Source organism: Lissotriton vulgaris, chromosome 10, assembly GCF_964263255.1.
Source record: "Lissotriton vulgaris chromosome 10, aLisVul1.2, whole genome shotgun sequence".
Classification (NCBI taxonomy): Eukaryota; Metazoa; Chordata; class Amphibia; order Caudata; family Salamandridae; genus Lissotriton; species Lissotriton vulgaris.
In genome coordinates, this window is record NC_141698.1 from 448,830,580 (window position 1) to 448,857,254 (window position 26,675).

The following is a 26,675-nucleotide window of genomic DNA, read 5'->3' on the forward strand; positions in this document are numbered from 1 at the left end:
ACATTATAACCACCAGCAAAGAGGCAGACAATTCCACAAGAATCTAGGAAGTCACTAAAGCTATGTAAGTTTGTTAGGATTTCTATGTTTACCCACAAGGGACAAAGAGTCTCCTCGTAATGGAAATAGAACCAGATATATACTCGAAGAACACAGGTGTTTCCATGTGTGATCAATGGGTGTGGACTTCACACTGGCTCTCAGTACTGTTCCATCCACACACTCCTCTCCCAAACAACATTACCTAAACATGTGTTGCATTTGTTGTAAACAAGGGTGACATATCAAAGCCATGAAATCACATTCATTTGTCATGTGTGTCAGTGAGTTACACACAAAGGCACATATATTAAAAGGATTTAACTAAGAATCTCTAGAAACAAACAATATGAGACAGAGCTCAGTAAGAAAACCATGCTGATTTATTGGCATAACAGTATTGATGCACAGAAAAAGAAAAAACAAATTAAGTGTGCCCAGTCATATCCTCAGTAGAGGTAGGTGTTGCCACAATGTAAAGTTGGAGTGCACAGCTGGCTAACTTTGCTGTCACCTGGTAGGTATGTTTAACATATTTCCATTGTATGTGGTGGGGATGAGATCCTACAAGTTTTCATAGGTGGGGAGGAGAAAGACAACTAAGTTTCGACACAAGGGGAGTTAGGGGCACTTAGCATGGGATAGACCTATCAATTAATCAACTAACATACCAGTAGGTCTTCTGTGACACAACTAATACTAGAGAGCCACCATGCTGGGAGACCCCCCTCTCATCCCTCAAAGGGTAGCAATGTCTGCATAGTGTAATTCCCCCTCGGAGATCCCCGCGTAAGATGTATGTGCAACAAAAAGAGGTATAACATTTTTTGGAACCTACACCAAATGCAATACCCACAAAGCACTGTTACACAGCTCGCACAATAATGCTAATGATCACTAGTATTCGACAAGTGACGTGGTGTCTACCACAGGCCCAGCTTCTTTTATAGTTGTGGCATTGTTAATTTACAAGGATACATTTTTTGTGATTGCAGATGTCAAATTCATTAAGAAAAGGTAGATAAGCTGCTTGTACTAGATATGGTGCTGTGGTGTGTGCATATTACGGCACCAAATAACACTCTGCCAACCCTATCATTTGAATGTAATCCTCCTCATACATGTTGTACATGATGCAAAGATCAATAAAATATATTGAAAAAAGTCGGAAAAAAGTTAGCAGGTATTTCCAAATGGAGGTCAGCAGTTTTAAGTTTGAAATGTCTGCACAGGAAAGTATTATTTATAAATAGAGAACTGCAATGGATGAACATGCTTCAGTCTTTCCGAAGGTATAACAGTTAAAAAACTGATTCCCTATTAAAAGGCATCAGTGAATGCAGACTGTTTATGTACAACGTGGAAGTACATATTTCAGCAACTGAGAAGAAATTACCACTTGCACAGCCAGACTCTGCTCAGCTACACACTGAGGAACTGCCTTATTGGGGATACTTTCACCCACTTGCCATTATCTTTTACATTCTAAACATTTGATTTTACAGGGTAAGATATACCTATTTTCCCACATCTCACCTGCAAAGTGCGGACCTGCACCCGGTTCGGCTCCACTGTGTAAATGTTTTCTTCATGCATTGCAAGCACTGGAGATTCACAGGAAAAGGCGCCTAGAAAAACACAGAGAGACAACACATTTTAGGATGAAAGAGAACCATCACAGCACATAAATGACTACAGTGAGAGTTTATCAGATCCACCATTTGAATACTGATCAATCAGTAGTTTCGAACAGACAAAACAGTGGTGAGAATGGAAACTCTGTTTTTAAGAAAACTTAAATCTGGGACAGGGAATCCCTATCACCTGACGGCAGGGCTACATTGTTTGGAATCAAGGACAAGTTCAAATGTTTATTTTGTTGACTGGACAAGTAAACTAAAGCCCTGAGCATAAACCCTTTGTTTTCCAATCTACAGTGTGCAATATGGTTGTGAGAAAGAGGATTTTCTGTTGTTGAGGAAGATATGCATCCAGATGTAAATGATGTTCAAAGTTGTACATGAAGTTCCTATATATGGTTCATTAAGGGAAAATCTTGAATGTTAGGGTGGACGCGCCAAGGAAATGCAGTGGGCAGTAAACTCGACTTGCATTATCGACAGTATCCATTACAAAAAAACATGTACACATGTTGGCAAAACTATCAATTTGTGGCTATATGTAATGCCACCAGAATACGGTTTGATTATATGCAAATCCATGCAAAAGAATGGAAGCGAGGTTGACAAAACCTTTACAGTTTAAAATGCACCCACATAATATTTGCACATTAAAAAATTTTACAAACCTCACAGGAGCTTTGCTAGACTATATCTCAATTTGAAAGGATAACTTTAAAACCCTTTTCTCTTTAGTATAAAATCATAAAATGAATATGAAATGCCAACATTTTTTCAAAATAATAATGGAGAAATAGTGATAAAGACCATTAACGGAGTATTATAGGCAACATGTAAAAAAGTAGGGGCCTCGTTCTTAATGAAAACCACAAATGTGCCCCCACTGTTCTGGGATCAGGCATTGGTTCAGATGTACAACTTTTAGGACTTCACATATTCCTTAAAAACCTTTGTGAATTCAATTTTAGCATGATCAAATATACACAATTAAATATACACATGTTAATTTGTTCAATTTCACTTGCTAAACCCTTTTTTACTAAAATTAGAAAATATTTTCATCCTGAAAAAAATATTTTCTGTAAACCCCAACCTTTTGTTTTTGGATATGGAGGTCTCTTCTAAGCCAGGAAAACATTTTACCCCTTCACATGCCAGGAGTAAATTTTCAACCTTTTCCAGGATGGGAATGGGTTAGAGAGAGTTGGTGAATGTCCTTAAATTGGAGTCATGCTAATATGAAGATTTTCTTGCAGGTAAATCCTTTCATGAGCGTAAATCCAACGTTTGTACTTTTGTAATCTAAGTTTAAATCAGCAAATAGGTTTGAGAATTGGACCCATAACATTTTTACTCAGACAAGACTTTGTGGAGATCATCTAGATTTAATATGGAAACCAGTCATTAATCTATTTCTTGGTTTGTGCTCACAAATATGGCAAGCAAAGAACTAAGGTACAGTGAATAGAAGTGATTTGCCCAAAAAACTAAACAAAGAGTGCAAGTGGAGAAGTTCTGATAGAGTGACTTCATTAATCCCAAATGGCAGCTAAGCACTGAACCACAACTGCAATCAGCTTTAATGTACAGAAACATTTAGTGAAATTCAGTGAATGCTTAAATGTAAATTCAACAAGGCTTATCACAAGATGCTTCCTTTCTTTGAAATTACAGCAATGGTAAATTAGAAAAGTGGTATACCACGAACTCCGCTACAATTGGAACTCTATCATAACAAAAGGGCTAGTTTATTCAAAGCCCGACTGTGATTAGAAAGCTGACCGTCCATAAACAGTGTCTGAATAATCAAGTGACAGAAATGGAACTCTGGTGTATTCAGCATTATGTATAATCAGAAGTGTTGCGCAATCAAAGGCTTGCTAAAATCCAAGGCATGGCTTGACATGAGCCCTGGCGGCATCAAAAAGGATATTATCTGAGCTCTGATATTAAAATGGCATAATTTGTCAACTCACAGAATGGTATGAAATGGGACAAGATGATTTTTTTATGCAGGGAAAGTAGATGGATTTAATCCCTTGGACAAGTAAATGGTTTATAAAATTCCACGCCTATGACAACTTCTGTACCCATGGACAATTCTATTTGAAGGGGCTTCAAGTACAGCATATGATCATTTCTAAGTGAAAGAGCAACAAAAAGGATATGCTAATATAAGCCCCAGTTTTAACATGGTAGCTATGCTGCAAAGAGAAATTACAATCTGGGCATGGTTTAGAGTTGTTCAGAAGATATTGTATTAAAACATGTGCCCACACATGCCACATTCCTCTCAAAAGGAACGACAGCCTGGTGTTATTAATTTCAGGAGCATGCCCTGGTCCTAAGGGACTACATTATGAAAATAAATCTTTGATTAGAAGAGACCATGTTCTGAACTTTTAACATCCTTTAAAAGGAAAAACTTTAGTCTGAACAAACTAACACTGCACTTTGAACATACAAACGTTCCTATCACTAATTATAACCACTAGACAAGATAGCTTTTCCCATCAGGAGGAGACAGTCTGAATAGAAAACCAGTTCACCAGCTGGAGATCCCTGTTGCAATTTTGCTGTTATCAATTCGAACAAAGAACTGTGTGGCCAAACTATCATTACTGGCCTCACATGCATTCCATCAAAGGGAAAAACATTTACAGCTTCAAGTCTCTGATCCTCAGCTCCAAAGTGAGAATCGGGAACTGCCATTTAAACAGTAAAATGGTAAGTGAGGATTTACCACACAAATGGATCACCACCTGACCTCAAGTGCTGTAATTGAGCTCATTGCTACTCACTTTTACCCGCTTCTTCTTCTAGACTAGATTGTCGAATTATACTTCTACCAATATGCTACCCTCCAATCCCATCAAATTACCCTACTTTCAGCCCCCGCTCCTCTGCAGGAACCTAAAATTCTTCTAATCTATGTGTCACATAGTTTTTGTATAATACTCAATGGCCATAAAGAAAAGATGCCGCTTTGTCCGTGTGATGAGGATGCAACAGAGATCGAGACTGCAAGTCCCAGGGGGCCAGAGGACATTGCCCACACCAGAGCCTGCTTGCGGGGATTATATAGCCCCTCGCCACTCCAGCTTCGCGGGAGCCGCTACGTCCGTGTGAGGAGGACGCAACAGAGATCGAGACTGCAAGTCCCAGGGGGCCAGAGGTCTTGCCCACACCTGAGCCTGCTTGAGGGGATTACATAGCCCGTCGCTGCTCCTGCTTCACGGGAGCCACTTCGTCCGTGTGTGGAGGACGCAACAGAGATCGAGACTGCAAGTTCCAGGAGGCAAGAGGACTTGCCCACACCAGAGCCTTCTTGCGGAGATTACATAGCCCTTCGCCGCTCCCGCTTTGCGGGAGACGTTTGTCCATGTGAGGAGGACACAACAGAGATTGAGACTGTGAGTCCCAGGGGGCCAGAGGACTTTGCCCACACCTGAGCCTGCTTGCGGCGATGACATAACCATAACCACTCGCCGCTCCCGCTTCGCGGGACGCGCGCCGGGCCAAGCCCGGGCCAAGGGCGGTCCCGTCTGAGCCCGTCGGAGACCGGACGAGGCCAGGCCGGGCCTCCCCTCTGAAACCGACTCTACTGTAAGGTTAGTTTGCTAAATACCGTTTACATATCCTTTTAAAAACTGGTGGCCTGTGTCTATAGTGACTGGGTGAGCTCTGATACCATAATCAGGATGAACAAGCGTGACAAGAGGAGGATAGGTGCACTGAATGGCAGGAGCATGGCTGGGATGCTAGATCAATTAATTTTAAGGGCAACGTCAGTTCTGGAAAAAGAGATAGCGATAACTGAGCATCGTCTATCCCTGGATCCGCAACAAACCAAAAGATCATCCCTGGGTCTAATTGCGACAGCTTGCTCCCCAGTCAACCTTGCCGCTGACTCTAGCACACCTACAATTACTGTTTGGGTGAACAGCTCTGTGACTTCCCTAACTGAGGCACGGGAGGACATTGTAAAATCACCAGTAGTCACAACTAAAACTGCCTCCAGTGCGCTCCTAAGAAAGTCGGCCAGACCCACATCAAAAAATAAAAATATCATCAATCAACCGACTCCTGAACCAGCAGTAAAAATAAAAAGGGGAGGCGGTCCACAGAGGCCCGCCACTGCGAAAGCGCTAAGGACCAACAAAAACGGAGGTCATGTTTCAGCTGATTAGCACAGTGCAGAAGGAAATACAGCTGCCGCTAGCATGGATTTTAATTTCGACTCTATGAGTGGTCACAGTTCGAACTCTAATGAGGAAATGTGGAGGAGACTCGAAAATGTACAAGCAACCCTATTAACTCCAATTACTTACAGATTGAACCGGATTGAGGAGCGTTTAACAGAATCCGAATCCCAGGCCAAGACAGGTCTATCCGCCCCAATGCAATATTTTGTGCTTCAAACTGTAGCAGATAGCCTCTGGGTTACAGGGCTCTGCATTATATTTGGCATTTGACGCTATAAAAATTGTTAAAAAAGAAACTGTGATCCATTTTGCCGTCAAAACCTGGAAATCGCGGCAAGGAATGCCTTAATAGTAGAATAAGAAAGGCCAGATTTTGCCAGTTGGAGGAAAAAAAGCAGCAATAGTTCTGGAAAAGACTGAAAAGGGTGTACTACAGAAGTTGCACACCAATGACAGAATCTCTTTCACTTCAGTTTATAAGTCTTGCTAGTGGAGGGCGCTCTGGCATTAGCTAGGACTTTCCGACAGTCAGCAGGTATAACTAAGTTAGCAAACTCAGAGTATTCAGGCGCCAAGCTGCTAATCGCAGAGATGTTGGATCTGGATGGCAGGCCTGTCCGCAGTTCATTGTCAGTAAGTTCTGTAATGGGCGCAACAGTCTGGGTTTGAACTTCGATAGTAGCAGAAGTTCTGTGAACCAGAATTAGCAAAGCCACCTGGGAGCTATGAGAAATATTCAGCAGGGTTCTTTCCTCATCTTCCAAAGCACCCTTGGGTCTAAAGGAATCAGAGGAAAGGCATAGACATAATCTTTGACCAATTTATCGAAAAAGCATTCCCGCACGATCCCTGTTAGGTTAACCAAGTGGCGTAGAATTGCCACTTGCGGTTCAGACTGATTGCAAATAGGTCCAAACTCGGTTTGCCCCGCAACCGAGATATGTGATCCAACATTGGTCGGTGAAGCTCCCATTTGTGGTTGGTTGTAATTGACCTGCTCAATGAGACCACTAGGATGTTGGCCACTCCTGGAACATGCACTGCTGTCAGTGTTATATGATGTTGTATAGCCCAATCCCAGATTTGCTGTGCCTGCAGGAATAGCATAGTTGATCTTGTCCCCCCTTGTTTGTTTAAATAATGCATGCGTGTTGTGTTGTCTGTTCGAATTACTACTGAAGCTCCTGATATTATTGAGAGAAAAGATTTCAGAGCCAGGAATATTGTCTTCAACTCTAGAAGGTTTATGTGGAATGTTCGTAGGTGGTTGTCCCATTTTCCCTTCACTGTCAGTCCTTCTAGATGTGCTCCCCACCCTTCGAGGGATGCATTGGTTGTTATTGTGAAACCTGGTGAGTCCACTATGAGCAATAGACCTGCCGCTATGTTTGGGATGCGAGTCCACCATAGGACAGCTTCTTGCATGTGAGGTGTTATTCTACTAACATTGTCGAAGGACCCTGAGATCTGTAGCCACTGCTTGTCTAGCTCCTCTTGCAAGGGCCACATTCGCAGACGACAGTTGGGAGCTAGGGCAATGCAAGAGGACAACACTCCCAGAAGCAATGTGTACTTGCAGACTAAAATGGACTGTCTTGTGAGCAGAAAAGTTGCTAACTTGTAAATCTTTTGTTGTCTATCTTGTGAGACAAAGGCCTATGCCTGATGAGTGTCCAAGGTTGCCCCAAAGAATGTTTTCACCTTTGAGGGTGTTAACTGAGACTTTGGTAGATATATTGAGAGACCCAAGGATTGGAAGAGAGAAAGACATCTTTGAATGTGACTGCTTGCCACTGTGAAAGATTTAATTTCACCTTTATGAGGCAATTATCCAGATAAGGGCAGATTTGAACTCTGTCCTGACTTATATGGGCAGCCACTGGTGCTAGGACCTTGGTGAACCAACGCCAAAAGGTAGGACTTTGAATTGGAAATCCCTGCCAGCCACTCTGAAGTGCAAGAATTTCCCGTGTCTGGGGAGAATAAGGATGTGAAAATAGCCATCCTGAAGGTCTAGGGTCATCATGAAATCTTCCTGATTTATTAATTGAAGCACTTCCCGAAGAGACAACATTTGGAAGGATTGCTTTTTTCGAAATTTGTTGACGCAACGAAGGTCTAAAATTGGATGCCACTCTCCCGATTTTTTTTTATGAGGAATAACCTCCAATAGAACCATGTTCCCCTGTGTAAATTTGGTACCACTTCGATCGCTCCCTTCTTTAACATTATTTTTATTTGGGACAAAAGCTCTTTTAGATGAGCATGATGGGAACAGTGGCCAGCATTGGGCAGTTTCCACTGTAGGCAGTCTTTCCTCTGTAATGTTTGTAGGAAGCGGCAGTAGGTTGCTTAAATGACTGTTGCTGTTGTGCAGATGGCTATCTTGATTGACCTTGGTACGGTTGATATTGCTTATACTGGTTGTAGCCTCCTCAAAAGTATGATGAGCCAAGACCTCTTGCTCTCCGAAAGGGCTGTTTTTTGAACTGTAGAGTGCTAAGAGCCTTTGCAGTATCAGTATCCTTTTTGATGGTCTGAAGGGCTTCGTCCGTGTGCTGACCAAATAGGGATTCGCCATCATAAGGCATGTTGATCACCTTTGTTTGTACTTCTTGTCTAAAAGAAGTAGCTTTCAACCAGCCCTAATGCCTCAGGAAGCAGCCCCAGCCAGTTGGTGGAATCTTGTGGAAGAAACATCCACTGCGAAGTCGATGATCTCAGCCGAGATCCTTTCTCCCGCCTGCAGAATCTTTAATGCTTCAGCCTTGGATTCATACAGCAACTTTTCTAGCAAAGGTGAAATGTTCAATCACATTTGCCAGTCGTATCTGCCTAGGATAGCAAGAGAATTGGCCACTCTGACAGTTGTTGCCAAAATGGTGGAAAGTCTTTTACTGATGGAATCGAGTCGTCTTCCATCTCTATCCGGAGGAGCCGTTAATGGGGATACAGGATTTTTGGCACGACGTTGTGTCGCCTGTGTTATTACGACATCAGGTTTAGGTTGCCCGATAAGGCTGGCAGGAGAATTATCCAGGGCCTTGTATTTATTTTCCAATTGAGGTAAGACTGCTGGAATTGAGGCTGGCGTTTTCAAGACCTTTAAGCCCTCCTGCCATATGATGTCTACAATTGGGATAGATCGGTCCTGTGTTTTTGTTTGTTCTTTGAAACCATATAAGAAACAATCAGTCTGTTTAGTGACCAGAGGGAGCCAAAACCTCTTTGCCACTCTCTCCATAAGGGCATGGAAGCCCCCTATATCCTTAGGTGGTGAATCTATAGGTGGTGGAGTGGAGGGCGATGGTGTCTGGATGTGGTAGTCATCCCATTCGTTGAAGGGATCGCTCGTCCAACTATCCCTCTTCTCTCTCTTCATCAGTAGTATGAACCTCTTGGTCTTGATGTTGGGTCAATGTAGGTACTGGAGAAACCTGAGGGGGATCTGACTAGCAAGGAAGGCAGTGGAATAGGTGTCTGAGGAACTGAAGATGCTGGCTCAGAAGGAGGAAATCTGCGGTAGTAATCCTCTACCATATGTTGCAAATTTGAGACAGGAGAAATTGGCATTTGGATTGTTTGTTCCATTTGTCTTTCTTAATTAGTAACCTCAGGGTAAAATACAGTCCTCATCTTCATCGTCCTGGCACTTAATGAGAAGTTCAGACGGACTGTGAGCTGTCCCAAACCTATCATCTGATTCCTCTTCATCTTCTCCATAATCAAAAATTTCCTCTGGAGGGCAAGGAGACACCTTACTTGGAGAGGTGTGTACAGGCAATATTACCTCCTGTGAAGGCCTTCTATTGGGTAGTCCTGAATTGTTCTTAGAAGTGGGCAGAACTGACAATGGAACAATCATCGACGATGATGTCAAGCCTACCACATACGAAGACATCAAAGATGAAGGTTTCGTCAACAGTTCTTCCGTCGACGGTATGGACGTCGACGAACTTCTATCTGAATATGAAGTCTTCGCTCCGTCAACGATGCTACAGTCGACAAAGCTACTGTAGTCAACAAGGGAGACTAATTTCTGAAAGCCGCCGACAGCCGCCGCAGCGACAATGCTTCCATCGAGGAAGGTCCTGACAAGGGCTGCTTCTTTTTCATCGACAATGACTATGAAGACGAAGTTGTCATCAATGACGGTCTCATCTTTACAGATACCAACTTCGACGGAGAAGATTCTGACAAAATAATCATCTTGGTCTGAGGAGAAGAGAAAGTCAATGTTGTTGTCGTAGTTGTGCCGACAGGAGTTCTCATCGACGAAGGAATCGTCGACGTCTTTGTCGACGCAACATCTTTTCTGTGAGGTAAGATTGTCTCAGGAAGAGACCTTGATGCCTGCTTCATTTTTTAAGAGGATTTTGAAGGCGTAAAGGACACAGATTTACCCTTATTATTATATTTATATTTAAGTTTATAAAGCGCACAGCTACCCGGAGGTTTCCCGGCGCTAAGGACCAAATTAAGGGGGAGGGCAAACTGAAGAATAAGGAAGGCAGTTATTGGTTAAATAACCAAGTTTTAACCTCTCTGCGGAACCTGAGATAGCAAGATTCAGTATGCAGAGATAGGGGAAGAGAGTTCCAGAGGGAGGGAGCCAGACAGGAGAAGGAGCGACCACCCATTCTGGCTCTTTTAACTCTGGGACCCTGGAACCTATGAACCTATACTGATTTGAAGAACGAAGAGTACGGGGTGGACAGTACTGCTGAACCAAAGTACTAAGGTAGGGTGGGGCCCGACCTGCATTGATTCTGTGCATAAAGCAGAGGGCCTTGAAGTTCGTGCGGCTTTCAATACGGAGCCAGTGCAGGTTACGTAGAGAATTAGAAGTGGAGGATTTATTAGGAAGTTTACAGAGCAGCCGAACCACCATGTTCTGGACCGTCTGTAATTTACGGGTCACCTCTTTGCAAGCCTCCAGGAGAAGAATGTTGCTGTAGTCCAGACTAGAGGTGATTAAGGCCTGGACTACGGTTTTCTGTGTCTCCTGAAGGGCTGGTTCCTTCTTTGAAGATGGAGGCTTATCTTCATGTTTTGAGAAGTGATGATGCTTTTTCAACACCTTAACAGCCTTAGGAGATACCAGCTCCGCCTCACTAGCTCTTTTCTTAGATGCTGTAGAGGAATCACTCTCCTCATCAGATAAATGATTGTCCTTTGTTTTAAGCTTCTGCAACCACAGAAGAAGGCATCCTTCTCTATCTATCAAGGTTTTTTGAGAAAATGTCCTGCAAATGTTACAGTCTCTCACCTGATGTTCAGGGTGAAGGCAGTAGATACACTTGTTGTGGGGATCATCTGAGTGAAGTCTTAATTTCCCACAAGACTCACAAAGCCTGAAGAGAGATCTTTTAGAAGAGGACATGTTGAAAAGCAATATCTGACGAAATCCAGAAGGCCAAGAAGAAGTACTGAGCAGAGCTCAGGGAGACTCCCTTAACTCGACGTCTGGTAGAAAATCTGAGAGCCTGGAGCCTCTGTGGAGAGGGTTCTAATGGGTGCTGTCACCTGATTAGCTGGAGTTTGGGCCATACCTAATGACTAGGACGAGATATTAAAGTGAATGGTTTTTCTCTATTAACTTTAATGTTAGAGTAAATACTTACTGCTTTTTATGTGCTGTGAGAATCCCACTTCGACGACGTGGAATGATTCAAGTATGTGAATCTATGAAAGATACCCCAATACTGGAGAAGTACTATTTCGCTGCACAGCTAATCTGGCTGATGCGATGGGTGGTGGATTGGAGGAAATGGAAAGGCTAAGCGATCCAAGCCAGTCTAAGGGAAGGGTGTATTTTTGGAATACTGCTGGAAAGCATGAAGGACTTGAGGTGCTACCATTAATGAGGTTAAGTACTGCTGGCAGAAGTATAAAAGTAGACTTGGAGATGGGGCAATTTATGACCTGAAGATACCACAGCTGGGTAATTCTAGACATGCAGTGATAATCCTATACTAGTCCATGCCACCTACCTTTCATATTGAGATATCCTCTATAAAGGTTGATGGGAACAATACACAGGGAGAAAGAACATGTATTGCTGCCCGGACCAACATATTAGGATACCCAGATATTGTTACGCCGAACCCCTGGTTTAAATTCACCCAGATAATTTACACCAGACATTCTTGTCCCCGAGAAGATAGCTAGGTTTTCCACCAGGGAACTTGATTTCTGCCTAAGAAGCTAAAAGACGCAGGTTGACGTTTACTACATGGTGTGGGGATGTTTGCAGATCCAGAGATATTGGACATCTTGGGCGGAATATATAGAAGAGATTGTGAGGAGTGTTATGCTATTCAATACCCATGTGTGTTTGTTGGGACAGATGCAAAGATCTCAACTGAATATATGTTGTGCTGTAGACCTAGCCATGGTAAAAGCCAATAGAAGTATTGCAATGGGGAGTAATCTGCATGTAGCGCCTGAATGCAAGACATAGCTGACATAGCTGAAGGAAGAACGGAAGCAGACAATGGTAGAAGTAAGTGCCCTAAAAGATGAGGGAGGGAGGGGAGTCTGTGTCTGCTGGGAATGTTTACTCTTGCCCATTGAAGGTAAATAAGACATTCTTACATCATATTGAGAGGGACTAACAATAAGGCCGACTGTTATAGGACTGTTATAGGAAATATTGTGTGCAATGCGAGAATGGGGAGGTATTAAATAGAGAAATGGATTGCTAAGTGGCTACTGGTGTCTGTAACACATACACCCTCTTGAGTAAGTGCAGAGCACAATAGAGGTGAGCAGCACAGTGATGATTGCAAACTAATATGTGTGGGCGTGGGAGTAGGGACGACCGTGACACCAAGTTGTGGGGTTAAAGATGGCTTTATTTTTATGACCCTGGCAGGTTTAGACATCAACGTCTTTCTGTTCCTAAGAGTCAGTCTCTCTCGGGCGAACACGCTGGGGTCCGTGGCGATGGTCTGCTCTTTTCTTTACTCGGTGGCGGAAGGGTTGGTCTCCGAGGTTTCTCAGGTATCAGGTATGCTCTCCGCTGCCTCAGATTCCGGTGCATGTAAAGAAACCAACAGAAAGGGAGCCGTTAGGGTCCAGTCCTCAAAGGGGTTGCACCAGGGGGTCCGGGGTATGTGAGGGAAACCCAGTGTATCGTGCCTCCTTCTTTATAGTGCCTGGCGTGAAAGTGAGGTGGGGATGAAAAGGAAGGAAAAGGGGTGGGAACAGGATAGTGGATGGGAAGGGAGCAAAACACAGGGTAGTCACGAACAGGGTCTATATACTCTATCTACACGCTTTCGCTTCGCTTCCCCAGCCAAGCCGCCCACAGGGTCGTTGGCCTCCTGGCTTCTCTCTGCCTTCCGTCTCTCCGTCTCCTCCGGGATGGTCCTCCGGGTTGGCTTTCTCCACGCTCTTCTCCTTGCCGCCTCCGTCCTCAGTTCCTCTTGCTTCCGCCTTTCTCTCCTCCTCCGGGGTGCTCGCACACCTGACGTACAGGACTTCCCTGCTTTTCACCAATCCCGTCGCTCTGACGTCACTCGGGGGAATGATCGCCTCATTTGCTGAAACGCCCCGTTAAAGGAGCCGCTGTTGTATTCGTCTTCCGGATCGCTCCGTCCTTCGTCCCATCGTCCTGACTGCAAAGGAGTCGATGGGGGGTCAGCAATGTGAGGTTTCCACCAATCACATGAGGCAAGCGCCCCCACCTCGTTACATATGTTACACTGACTATAGTGCTTGGTGCTGAGGGTTTTCAACTACTAATGCTCTGGTGGAGACCCCTAGGGGTAAGGGGTAAATTTGTTTTTTTTATATTAAACTATTTGCCATGCTCATTGGAGTACATGGTTTTGGCACTCCTGAGATAGTAGATGTGTATTAATTAAAAACTGAACCTGAATAAGGATATGTAATTTATATGTATAAAAAGTAAAACCAATAAAGACTAATTTTTTTTTGTGTGAAATGTTTAAATCTTAACGAGCAGTGTCACTTTCAAATCTCTTTAGGCTGCAGCCTGTTTAGACAAAGTGTCTTTTTTCAGTCACTTTTCTTTCAAGAAAGGTTTTGAAAGAGATTTTCTCATCACTACTCTTTATTTGGTGATTCTTTTAATTTAGAGATGGCTGTTTAAAAAAACAATATATATATATAAACAAAACTTTGGCCAAATAACCTTCAATAGGCTTTCTGTCAAATTGGTTTTATCTCTAGAGGAAAAACTTGGCTTTTCAAAAAGGAAAAGAAAATATTTTTATTTTACAAAGTGCTCCGCGATTACAATAATCAATGGAAATCTCCCAAAGGAGAAAATACTTTTTATAAACTAGGGGACAGATGTATAAAGCTTTTCTATGTTCACATATGGCCAGATTCACAGAATCGGGCAGTTTGAGAACACAAAAAGGCATTTTTTAAATATACAAAGGCCCAATTGCGATTCGGTAACCTATTACCGAATCGCAATTTGGGTTGCCGATTCGGTATTAGGAAGGGGTGCGTTTAGAGAGTCCGTTCCTAATAAAGAACCACAGTGGCATGCATGAAAGTTCTGCAACCAAATGCGGAGGCAAAACATTTGCAATTTGCCAGCAACTCAAGGTGGTGGTAACCTATTCGAAAAGGGAACGGGCCCCCAAGGGACCCTTTCCCCTTGTGAATGTTTGTAAAAAGATTTATTGAGAGGAGCCAGTGGTCCACTGATCATGGCAGACTCTAAAATACATGAAAAGAAAACTTTTCATTTTTCTGCTTCAAACGTATCCAGTTTTCCTTTAAACTGTTTTATTGCTTTATTGCTTTATTGAAAAGCAATCACAGACATGGTGGTCTGCTGACCCCTGCAGGCCACCATTCCTTATGATTTTTGCAATTCCCAATGGGTTGCAAAGTGAGCCATACCTCATTAATATTCATGAGGTAGGTCTATTTGACACCCACTAGGAATCACAAAATGTGTAATACACACATTTGTACATGGATGTTTGGCATTACTGAATACTGAATCATAAAAATTCGCTATTTGGTAATCACAAAAGATTAGAAATGTACATTTGGCTCCTAGTAATTTTTACCTTCCTCCAGAATGCACCAAACAAATGTGTCTTCTTTCTTTTTCACCCTCCAAATTTTGCCAAATGAATGTGTCCTTTTTGTTTGTTCAACTGAGCTCTCCTCTTCCAATATTGACTTATTTAATCCAAAGTCATTAAAGGACTAGGGGCTTGATTTGTAGTTTGTTGATTGGTTACTCCATCATAAACATTACGGATATCTCATCCACCTTATTACAAGTACATTTTTCTGTGGCACCTGAAAATAAAGTGGACAGGATACCCCATCACGTTTGAGGAGGAGTAGCATGTCAGACAAGCTCTAAAGAAGGCAATGGCTCTCCCAAAAGCATCTTTTTTATTAATCAACCAAACCCTACATTTTGGATTTTACACTTACAGCTTTAAAAACTACTGCAGTTATACCCATATTACATGAACCTTTGTATACAGTGATTCATACAGTAGTGCAGTGGCTCTTTACCTGTGCTCTGAGGACCCCTAGCAGGCCGCAAAGCCTACTCCTTTTCCCTACGCAAGGAGAGCCCTTACCTGCATTCTGCAACCTGTGCATCGGAGCCCTTCCCTCGCCACCGGCAGTGTAGCTCACCCCCCGCCGCCGCGCACAACACTCTACAGCGGCCGCAGAGTGGGGGCGAGCATCAGGAGGCTGCAACTACATCTCCCAGCAGCCTCCTTGGCCGGAAGTACCTCACCCGGGAAGCGCGCCAGGAGGCGCTTAAGACCAAGCGTCACTCCCGGGTGAGTGGGACAATCCGCTTCCTTTTCCCTACGCAAGGAGAGCCCTTACCTGCATTCTGCAACCTGTTCATCGGAGCCCTTCCCTCGCCACCGGCAGTGCAGCTCACCCCCCGCCGCCGCGCACAACACTCTACAGCGGCTGCAGAGTGGGGACGAGCATCAGGAGGCTGCAACTACATCTCCCAGCAGCCTCCTTGGCCGGAAGTACCTCACCCGGGAAGCGCGCCAGGAGGCGCTTAAGACCAAGCTTCACTCCCCGCCTCGCGGGACGCGCGCGGGTGGCGCCGGGCTAAGCCCGGGCAAAGGGCGGGCCCTCTGTGGCCCTCAGAGGCCTGAAGAGCCTGGGCTGGGCCACTCACCCTGCTTCAATCGTATCAACTTACCGACACATGGACATCTGAACTGTAAGCACGGGTGCAATAATTCGAACTCCTTCTCACTCAGATACAAAGGGGGTGTGCATACTTGCTTAGTATTTGTTTTTTGCTGGGATTTGATAAGACTGTAACTTAAGCATTAAGAGGAGTTGACATGGAGTGCCGAGAGACCAGAAGTATGACTGCAGGGGTTAAAAAGTTGACTGGTACCCTAGATGATTTTATAGTTCGTACCAACTCACTAATTGATGAGGGGATAGTCTTAATGGGCAGAAGGGTGTCACAAGATTTGGCATTGGCCAAAAGATCCTCTTTAGACCATATTGCCCAGACACGAACACCTGACACCTCAGTATGCATTACTATGCCAGCTAGGTCCAGTCCCCAACAAAGCCCTGGTGTACCCCCTGACTCTAATTCTTTGTTAGAAGGCACATTGGGAAACGATTCTGCAGCCTTGCATGTGAACACCCAATCCATGACTACTGATATTAACCAGAGGGGACAGATAGAGGGGGCGATTCCTAAAATTAGGCCTACCAAGACGATTGTCAATAAAACCAGGAAAGTAGAAACCATCTCTAACTAGATGACAGCTGGTAAGGAGACTGTAGTTGTTAGTGGGGACCCGGCCGTAAGAGTCGAAGATTCAGGGGACGTCCAGCTGGTAGCTGGTGGCCTATCATTGAGTTTACCTGATGATACGCTTGCAGATGACAGTTTGGATGATATCCTGGAAGTAAGTGGGGAAGATGACAACTTGGGGGATACTCGCAAGGAAGGAAGAGAGGCAAACCTGATGAGCAACAATGTCATTGAAATCTTGAAAACCCTACTTGCACCTTTGGAGGCAAGGCTTCGCGGCATTGAACTTGTGTTGAAAAATATCCATATGGATATAAGTGCCTCTAGCCCCGCTAAGAATAACATGGCCCCCAGTGCGACAACTAACGCTCGTAAACAACCTTTGGCTAATAACAATGCAGCCACGGGTAAAAAAACCATGCCAAAGAACCCGACTAGGACCTCAAACTTGGGAGGATCAAATGTTAAGACACCTGAATTAAATAAAACACCTATTCCTGTTAAACCCAAGCCTACCACCCAGGTTAAATTTAAAGATCAGGTACCACAGACCCCTCTGACCCCAAATCTGGACTCAGCCCCAGTAGAAAAGGCAGAGCCCCGAAGAAATATTCACCTTCCTCCAGATGCTGGCCCCTATGTTGTGGTTCTGACCGGGGTAACAGAACTAACACCACCCTACGTGGAACCCTTCCAAGCACTAAAGATTAAGGTATGCCACTGGCTATCGAATAACCATCCCCTACCAGTGAACACCCCCAGTAACATTTTAATGGTGGAAAGAACCCCTTGGGTGGGTGGAAACAAGAAAAGATTACAAGGGGATTGCATAGTGGTAACCTTTGAAAACCCGCAGGTGGTGGAACATATCTGCAGTAGGACCCCTTGCTATCAAGCCAGTACAGTCACTGCTAGGCCACTCTCTTATTTCTATCTGCCAACTGAGCAGATGGACAAAAGATGGAGTTGGCTGAGAGCTCAAAATGACCAAAAGGGAAGAAGGGGTCTAACTTCCCATGGAATGCTAATGCTCATGGATGGGGTGGTAGAGGTGAGGATAGCTGGAGCATGGTTTATGGAAGAGGTAGTAGATCCACACATGGGGGATTTGGGGCAGGGTCATTTAATGGCCATTTTAACAGTTATCCCCAGTCTGTTAACTGTCAAGAACAATACTTTAATATCCCCATGGCTAATCGTTATGACTGCTTGTCCAACCTAGGCTGGGTAGATTGACAAACACAGGGCCCATTGGTGAGTGAGATGGAAAACACCCCCCAAACCCCACCACAGCAGGTAAAAACTACCCAGACTTTTCACGAGTTGAACACAGACACGGGCCTACCAGCCTTAGTTACCGACCCATGTATTGGCGGTGGCGAACAAGAACCTGTAATTGAAAATAAGAAAGTAAGAGGGAAGGGGGAGCTATTTGTGGTCACATGGAATATTTCTGGTCTTAGGAACAAAGTTGATGACCCCATTTGGAGGGATTTCCTAAGTACTATGGACATTATCGGCATGCAGGAAACCTGGGACACACAAAATGTCTTAACTGTAGATGGTTTCACCACTTTCTATCTCCCAGCTGTCTCCTCTACTCGGGGACGGGCGCGGGTGGTTTGGTAACGCTGATCTCTGCTAAAATCCCTGGTATGTACAAAGAAATAGCCACTGGCTGCCCCTATTGCCTGGCAGTACAAATTACACGTAAGGGTCACCACAATGTCCTTGTGGTAAACTTTTATAATTCCTTTGACAGGGCTCAACCTACTAGCAACTTAATGATGCTAAACTCTTTCTTCTTAAGATTTAAAGAGTCACTTGAGGCTGAATGCACCATTTTACTGTTGGGGGACTTTAATATCCATGAGTGTCCGGACAAATGTCCACCAAACGTTTTTTTGGGTCCCCCGGATCAAGTTGACATTCACTTCGAGCATACAGACCAGGGTGTTTTACTGAAAACCATGTTGGCTGAAAATGGGCTGATGTTACCAAGTAGGGGAGGTGAAGACATTCCCACATTTAAAGGACAAGGCAGCGGGTCAACAATAGATTTTATTTTTTTAAGTAGTACCTGTGGCAGTCATATCATCAGTTATTCCGTTGTGAGGTCCCATTTCAGTGACCACAATCCAGTCCTGTTAAGGATAAGAGATGTTATCATAATAACTGAGAGCAGGCCGAATATGGTGGACAAATGCGATATCCGGTCAACTGACCAAGCCCACAGAATTAAGTGGTGCAAGATAGTCCCAAAGGAGTTTTTCTCAAATCTCTGTAATGGTAGCCGGGAGGAACTGGACCTTTGTATGAATGCCGATGCTGGGGACAAAGAAGTAGTGGAGGCGTATCAAAAAGTCTGTCATGAAATTGCCTCCAACCTGACACAACATGGCAAAGGTAAAACCAATGGGAGGGCAGGCTGGTTTGATAAAAATTGTTCAATGGCCAACAAAAAACTAAAAGCGGCCCTTAAAAGCAAACCAGTGGACAGACTGCTTGTAGCCACCCTCAGGAAAGATTATAAGGTAGCCGTTGAAAGGAGGCGACGTGAGATTAGAGAGGATGCCTGGGCAGAGTTAACGTCAATTGACATGTTGAAAAATAGCGCCAAGTTCTGGGCAGTGGTAATCCAATCTTATTTTGCTGACTCTTGTAACAATGAACTGGACTGCGGAATACAAGAAGATAAATGGCTGCTGCACTTTAAGTCAGTTTATGAGGATGAGAATTCTGGGGCTGAGGCGTCGACCACCTTCACCAGGCTCCCTTATACCTTAGTAGTAAACGAAGGTGAGGTGGCCGATGCAATTGGCAAAATGACTAGTAATAAGGCTCCAGGGCCGGATGGTGTCCCCTTCGACCTTTTCAAAGCTAACATAGCATTTTGGTCCAAAATCTTAACAAATGTTTTTAATAGAATTTCTAGTATAGGCATTCCGGAGACATGGTCCCAGTCGGTGATTGTCCCTATCTATAAAAAAGGCGATAGAGGTGACCCGGGTAATTACCGCCCAATTTCTCTCATTGATTCAGCCGTAAAGGTCCTAGGGAGAGTGGTCTTATGCAAACTTACTGATTGGCTTGAAGAAACTGATACTCTTTCCGCCCTACAGTATGGTTTTAGAAAAGGGCGAAGCACAATAGACCAAAGCCTCAATTTGCAACTGCTCATAGGGAAGTACACAATAGCGAAGCAAGGAAATCTGTATATTGCATTTATGGACCTATCCTCGGCGTTTGATCGAGTAAATAGGTCCAAGTTATGGGGTTTGCTTTTAAGGATTGGTATTGACCCCGATATTGTGTACTTCCTGGCAGACCTCCATAGGGATCTTACAGCCTCTGTGAGGTATGATCGAAAAGGTAACAGCACGGGGAAGATTAGCATCTCCAATGGTGTAAGGCAAGGATGCATTTTAGCTCCTTTGCTTTTTACACTATATATTAACGATCTGGGAGGTGTTTTAGAACTATCATGTAAAGATACTGGGAAGTTTCTATTACCAGCATTATTATATGCGGATGATGCCGCCCTCTTAGCCCGCACTGCAGTGGGTCTCCAATGCCTACTAAATTCTTTTTATGTTTTTATGTCATCTCTTGATCTAAGTGTCAATTATGGTAAATCTCATGTAATGGTTGTGGGCCAGAAAGGTAGGGCCCAGAAAAATGTTAAGGCGTTGCATTGCAATGGGCATAAATTGACAAGAGTGTCGAGATTTCCCTATTTGGGGGTTGTATTTGATGACTGTTCAACTTGGCATCCCCAACTGTTGGAGAAAAAGAATGCCTTTGTTCGTTCTATCTCGGCAGTTCTGGGTTTTTCCCGCAAATTAGGGGTGAAACCTCTGGAGGCGGTACTGAAGGTTTATACTGCAAAATGCATTGCTATTGCGATGTATGGTGCAGACTTGTGGGGCTTCAGACCCGTTAAGATGCTTCAGGTAGCGGAGGACAATTTTCTCAAAACAATTCTTTCCTTACCAAGATCTACGGCCGGTTTTATTGTACATCAGGAATGTGGCATAGATTATTTGGAGGATCGAATCGCTATGGCCCCACTACTGAAGTGGATTTCAGTCTGGCTGAACCCGGAATTGAAGGTGAACCACGAAGTTTTAAATGATTGCCTCGCACTAGATCATTGGGACTACATTCCGTGGTTGAAATATGTCCAACAATTATCCATAAAGCTGGGACGGCCAGAACTGTTTAATAAGCCATCTCACTTGGTTAAGGGCGACCTAAAGTGGGTGAAAAGCACCTTTATGTTAAATAGAGGGTCGGACAGAAAAGGCCTGGAGCTGGCAAAGCCTACTGTGAGAACGCATCAATTGATCGTATCCTCCGGGTGCGAACTGGAACTGTATCTAAAGGTCGTCAACATCTCAAACCATAGATATCTTTTAACTAAGTTTCGGTTAAATAAAATCCACTTTTTGATTTCTGGCCGCCCCTGTTGGACTAAATCCCTTGATCTGGATCTGTGCAAATGTGATGGTTGTTCCCTCATGGATACTGCCCATTTCTTGTTTTCCTGTGGTTGCTTCACTTATATAAGGAAAAAGTTTATTATACCCTTATTAACCGCATCGCTGCTGCGGTGATTTTTGTGCTGTGCTGCACCATTAAAAAAGCAATGTTACATGACGAGCTCAGCTCGTCATCAGCACACGCCACCCGTGGCTGATGACGAGCTGAGCTCGTCATCAGCATCGGAGGGGTTAAAGGGGAAAGGATTTAGCCAAGTGAAGCCCGCTTTACTGTACCTTCAATTACTGTCAAACATATGGGAAATCTGCAATGTCGCCAAATTTTTAACCATAGCAATGAGACTCAGTAAAAAGATCAATTGGACTCAGATGAATTATAATACATCCTATTTCTTTTTAAAATAAGTGCATAATGTTTTTATTCCTCTTTTTTAACCATGGATTGCTGCTTATAACTCTTTTTTTAAATTGGACACCATGTACTTGTACTTTTATGCATTTTTAATTGGGCATTCACCCCTGTTTGTACCTAAATTGCATATATTTTTTTATGTTATTGTGTTACTTGGTGCCCTTTGGACCTCTTTGCATGTTTTTGTATACTTTTGTGGTTTTTGTAATGAACCGAATAAAGTATTTTTGACTGACTGACTGACTTATTTAATCCAAAGTCATTAAAGGACTAGGGGCTTGATTTGTAGTTTGTTGAATGGTTACTCCATCATAAACATTACGGATATCTCATCCACCTTATTACAAGTACATTTTTCTGTGGCACCTGAAAATAAAGTGGACAGGATACCCCATCACGTTTGAGGAGGAGTAGCATGTCAGACAAGCTCTAAAGAAGGCAATGGCTCTCCCAAAAGCATCTTTTTTATTAATCAACCAAACCCTACATTTTGGATTTTACACTTACAGCTTTAAAAACTACTGCAGTTATACCCATATTACATGAACCATTGTATACAGTGATTCATACAGTAGTGCAGTGGCTCTTTACCTGTGCCCTGAGGACCCCTAGCAGGCCGCAAAGCCTACTCAGGGGTGCAGAACTTCAAAGAAAATGAAATAATATTTACAGATTAATAAGGTGTACATAAATAAAAAAAGCAGCATTTAAGTTGAAAATATTATAATGTTCTGAAAATGTGAAGGATTTTGCCATTGGAAGCAAAAAATTAAGTTCGAGTCAAGTCAAGTCAAAGATGCTTTATTCGAGTTTTTCTCATAAAAGCACATACAATCACAAATATAAAAACATCGATAAAAAACACAACTACATTTAGAAGACATTAATTCATAAGTAAAAATTGTGAATAAGATATACAGGCAGAATACAATACAGACAATCCCTGAGTGCAATAAAAACAATCAGCTGCCTAAAACCCTCTGTCTGATAGTCCATGCCCATCCAAGATATTTGGCTGTAGCTATAACTAGGGGGGCAAAAGTGCTAGTGCAAATAATTCTTAAAGCTACATCACTTCTAGTGGTACCTAAGTTTTTGCACACAGGTGTTACACAAATGCGCCTGGGTTCTACATAGGTTCTACAAGCAAATAAGAAGTGACCAATTGTTTCCTTGTGTGCTCCACAGGCTGGACAGTTGCTATTGGATGAACCCCGCCACCTGCCTGTTAGAGACCTAAGGGGGGGAGCACCAGCTCTAATTTGAAAAAGGAGTTTCCTATCCCTGGGCGAGGTTATAGTATCCCAATAAAGTTCTAAACTGGGATACAGTTTAGCTTCTAAAAAGCCTCCTGCCATAGAACCAGCCTTGGTGTCTTTCCAATTCCGGGTAGCCACATATTCCCAATAAATTTCCTTTAGAGCTTTTTTACTTGGGAATGGGGCACCTGTCGGATCATCCCAGAGCAGTTGGAGACCAAGATCACCCAGCATAGTTCTAAGGACTTTTAGCCAGCCTATTTTATGGAACACATCCGCTTTGATTATAGCTTGACATCCCTCCTCCAGTTTAAAATTGGACGGAGCCTCGCTAGATCTACTACAGCCTTTCTACCCAGATCGTACCTAAGTGGGAGTAAAGGAGTACTTTTGGGGAGACCAGTGATTGCCCTGAGAGACTTATTTTCTGATGTTTGTAATGGCTCAAGCTTCTCAAAGCCCCACAACTCGGCACCATATAGTGCAGAGCCGAGGGCCTTGGCCTCATGGACCTGCAGTGCTAGCTAAATCGGTTTAGTCCTAGATTTTCTGTGCTCCGAGCCAAGAGCACCAGCCAATTGTCTATGCCTTAGGACTGCAATATCTATATGCTGGGACCATCTAAGGTCATCTGTTACATAAATACCTAGATACATAAAAGCTTTGACTATCTCTAGGGGCGATCATTCATACTCAGCTTAGATCTAAAACTTCGATGGGGGTTGAAGGCCATTAGCTTGGTTTTTGCCACATTGACTTCTAAGCCATGCTCCCAACAAAAATGATCAAAGATAAGTAAAGCTCGCTGTAGGCCGCTCGGAGTCTTAGATAAAATCAGGGTATCATCTGCAAACATTAAAATCGGTATCTTAATACCAGCCAAATAGGGAGCATCCACGTTAGCACGTGGAGAAGTGGAGAACACGTGGAGAAGTGTGGCTCACTGGTTAGAGCAGGCAGACCCTGAAGCAGAGGTCAGACCTGGGACCAGGGTTCAATTCCCGACACGGCAGGGTCTTGAGCTCAAATGTCCATGGACTCGATAATTCTCGCTTCGGTGCCTGACCTAATCATGGGTTCACACTCTGCAACTCTGGGCATTAAGCTTGCTTAATCTCCACAACGGCCCCCCGCGGCGGGATGCCTGGCTTTCACCTTGGGGATGCCCTGTAGGGGCTATCTCACAGGGAAAAGCCAGGACGGGTTCCCAAGGCAAGCGCTGAGATACCCCTTCGGGGGTCGATTCAGGCGCTATATAAGAAACATAATAATAATAATAATAATAATTAGCAGATAGCATGCGAGCCACTACTCTGTTTATAAACAGGGAAAAGAGTGTGGGGGCCATTGAACATCCTTGCCGGACTCCCCGCTCCACCGGGAAGTCTGCGGTGACAACTCCTTGCCCCCCCCCCACTGAATCTTGGCAAAGTTTGCTTCATGCAGCCGCATTATCATTGCAAGTAGTTCTTCTGATAGACCCAGGTTCCTCAGTACCGACCACAGCGTAGTTCTTGGTACCAGGTCAAAGGCAGCCCGCAGATCGACAAAGGCCGCGTACAGGCTAACCTCACTCAGCAACACAGTTCGCCACTGCAGTAAGGTAAATCGGAATATCTGGTCCATCGTACTAGTGGACGTCCGAAACCCGGCTTGAAACGTAGACAGGGTGTTGTTCTCCTCTACCCAGATCAAAAGTTTATTGACAACCATCCTCCCCACCACCTTTTGGATGGTGTCCATTAAGCTTATGGGTCTATAATTCGCGGGTTTGGATCGATCACCCTTCTTGAATAACAGGTATTATAATTGAACCTTGCCAGGATGTCGGTACAGGACAAATTAAGTTTGTATCCTCAGATTGATTCGTGGGAGCAGTCCAAGTACATCAAACAGAATTTAGTATAGACAATGGGTGGCCTAAATTGAATTTAGAAAGGCTCTAACATATACATTAAAATTATGCTTTTATTTTAAATATTTGTTTTTAAATTAAATAACATACTTCAGCATTTATGTATGTGTCTGAAGGATAATTGTTTTTGTATTTTTGTGTATTAATTTGCATTTCAAATCAATGACAATGGTTATGCCGGGGTCCCCGGCTGCCAGTAATGGCTCAGTGGGGTTCCTGTGGTTGCACTAATGATCAAGAGGGGGCCAGAGAAGTTAAAAGGTTAAGAACCACTGCACTAGTGCACCACAAAAACCCTATGCCACCATTCATTGCTTGTTTGATAGCCCATTCTCAACACTAAGATCTCTACTCCAAACTCATCCATTTTAACCATAATACTGTTTGCTCATGATAACTATCTCAGGTTTGTACTTCTCTGCAGCTTGCCATTTTCTCTATTGCACAACCTCTCAGTTTGTGACAGCATAAGGAATAGTTTCTTACCTGTAACTCTAGTTCTCTATTGGGGAAATTTCCATTATAGTCAAAAGCACTGAATAGTCCCGCACAAGTGCCATGGCCCCAGAGCACTTCTTCAATATATATGTTCATAAGTGTACACTTTTGCCTTTCTTCTGGAAGGACTGTAGAGCCCCAAAGAAAGGAAACGAGTAATGCAGCCTATAGACATAATGAGCTCAAAAAAGGGCAAAAAGGAAGCATATATGTATCATTTTATGGTGCCTTAGCAAATATTGTAAATCTCCCTCACAACCCCTTTTTATAATACAGAAGGAGAAAAGGACAGTGTAGCCTCATAGGCTGCCATTATATGGTTAAAACTAAAGACTGTGCCTTTAGGAACCCAGAGACCACCAGTATCCCATCATGCTCATCAGGTGGCAGTTGCTTCCGTTCTTGTGAAGGTGATGCTTGATGATATGTAGATCCCAAGGTTACATCTGTCAAATCCACCAGAGAGGAGGGAGGGCTGCTTATGACCATAATGGAAATTCCCCCACCAGAGAACTGGAGTTGCAGGAAAGAAATTATTCCTTCTCTCGTAGGGGATTTCCATTTATAGTCATAAGCACTGATTCCAGCAGTAAGCCAATCCCTTCTAAGAGCGGTGGAGAAGACAGATAATCCACTACGGTATTAAGCGAATACATTTCTGAGGGAAGCCTGTTGCTCCTGAGCATCTGCTCTAGCATCAGAATCTTGGCAAAAGTGGTTGGTGAATGCATTAACCCCTTCCACGCTGGTGACGGAACCGCTCCGTCATGCCCCTCGGGTGGGCTGTGCTGGTGATGGAACGGTTCCGTCACGGCCCGCTCGCCGCGCCTGCGCCGCGGGTTCTATTGAGCGGGCGGGGCCGTGACGGAACCGTTCTGTCACAAGCACAGCTCACCCGAGGGGCGTGACGGAGTGGTTCCGTCAGCAGCGTCGGAGCGCTGCGCGGCCCCCCCGCCCCTTAGCGCTGCGGCGGAATTGCCGCCGCAGCGAAAGGGTTAACAGACCTCCACATGGCTGCTTTGCAAATATCTGGAATAGGGATATTTCCTAATAAAGCAGAAGTAGGCGCTTTAACTCTAGTGGAGTGTGCTGTGGAATTAGCTGACAGAGTTTTGTTAGAATTTTGATACCACAATAGGATACAGGAAACTTTCCATTTGGAAATGGAGTTTGGAAGTGGCTAACCCTGTACAGACTGGACCATAGTTGATAAAGAATTGGTCAGATCCACGGATGTCCTTTTTTGTTATTGAGGTAACATTTTAGAACTCTCCTCACATCCAGTGAGTGAAGAGATCTTTTTTTTTTTGATTTCAAGAAGATTTTATTGAGAGAGATAATGATCCAAGTAATAAAAACCAAGTACAATAGAGGTGATACATTCTGACATAAGTGAAAAAGATAAACATATACATCACTTAAGGAGTAAGTAAAATAGATGTA

General features: G+C 43.8%; 1 protein-coding gene across 1 annotated transcript in view; it reads right to left on the minus strand.

Annotated features, from left to right (window-relative positions):
• IFT140 (intraflagellar transport 140) overlaps positions 1-26,675 on the minus strand; it is a 1,373,663-nt gene that overhangs the window by 708,830 nt on the left and 638,158 nt on the right. The window contains exon 12 of the mRNA XM_086941301.1: positions 1,576-1,667. Coding sequence (XP_086797427.1) covers positions 1,576-1,667 — 92 coding nt within the window. The remainder of the gene's footprint in view (positions 1-1,575; positions 1,668-26,675) is intronic.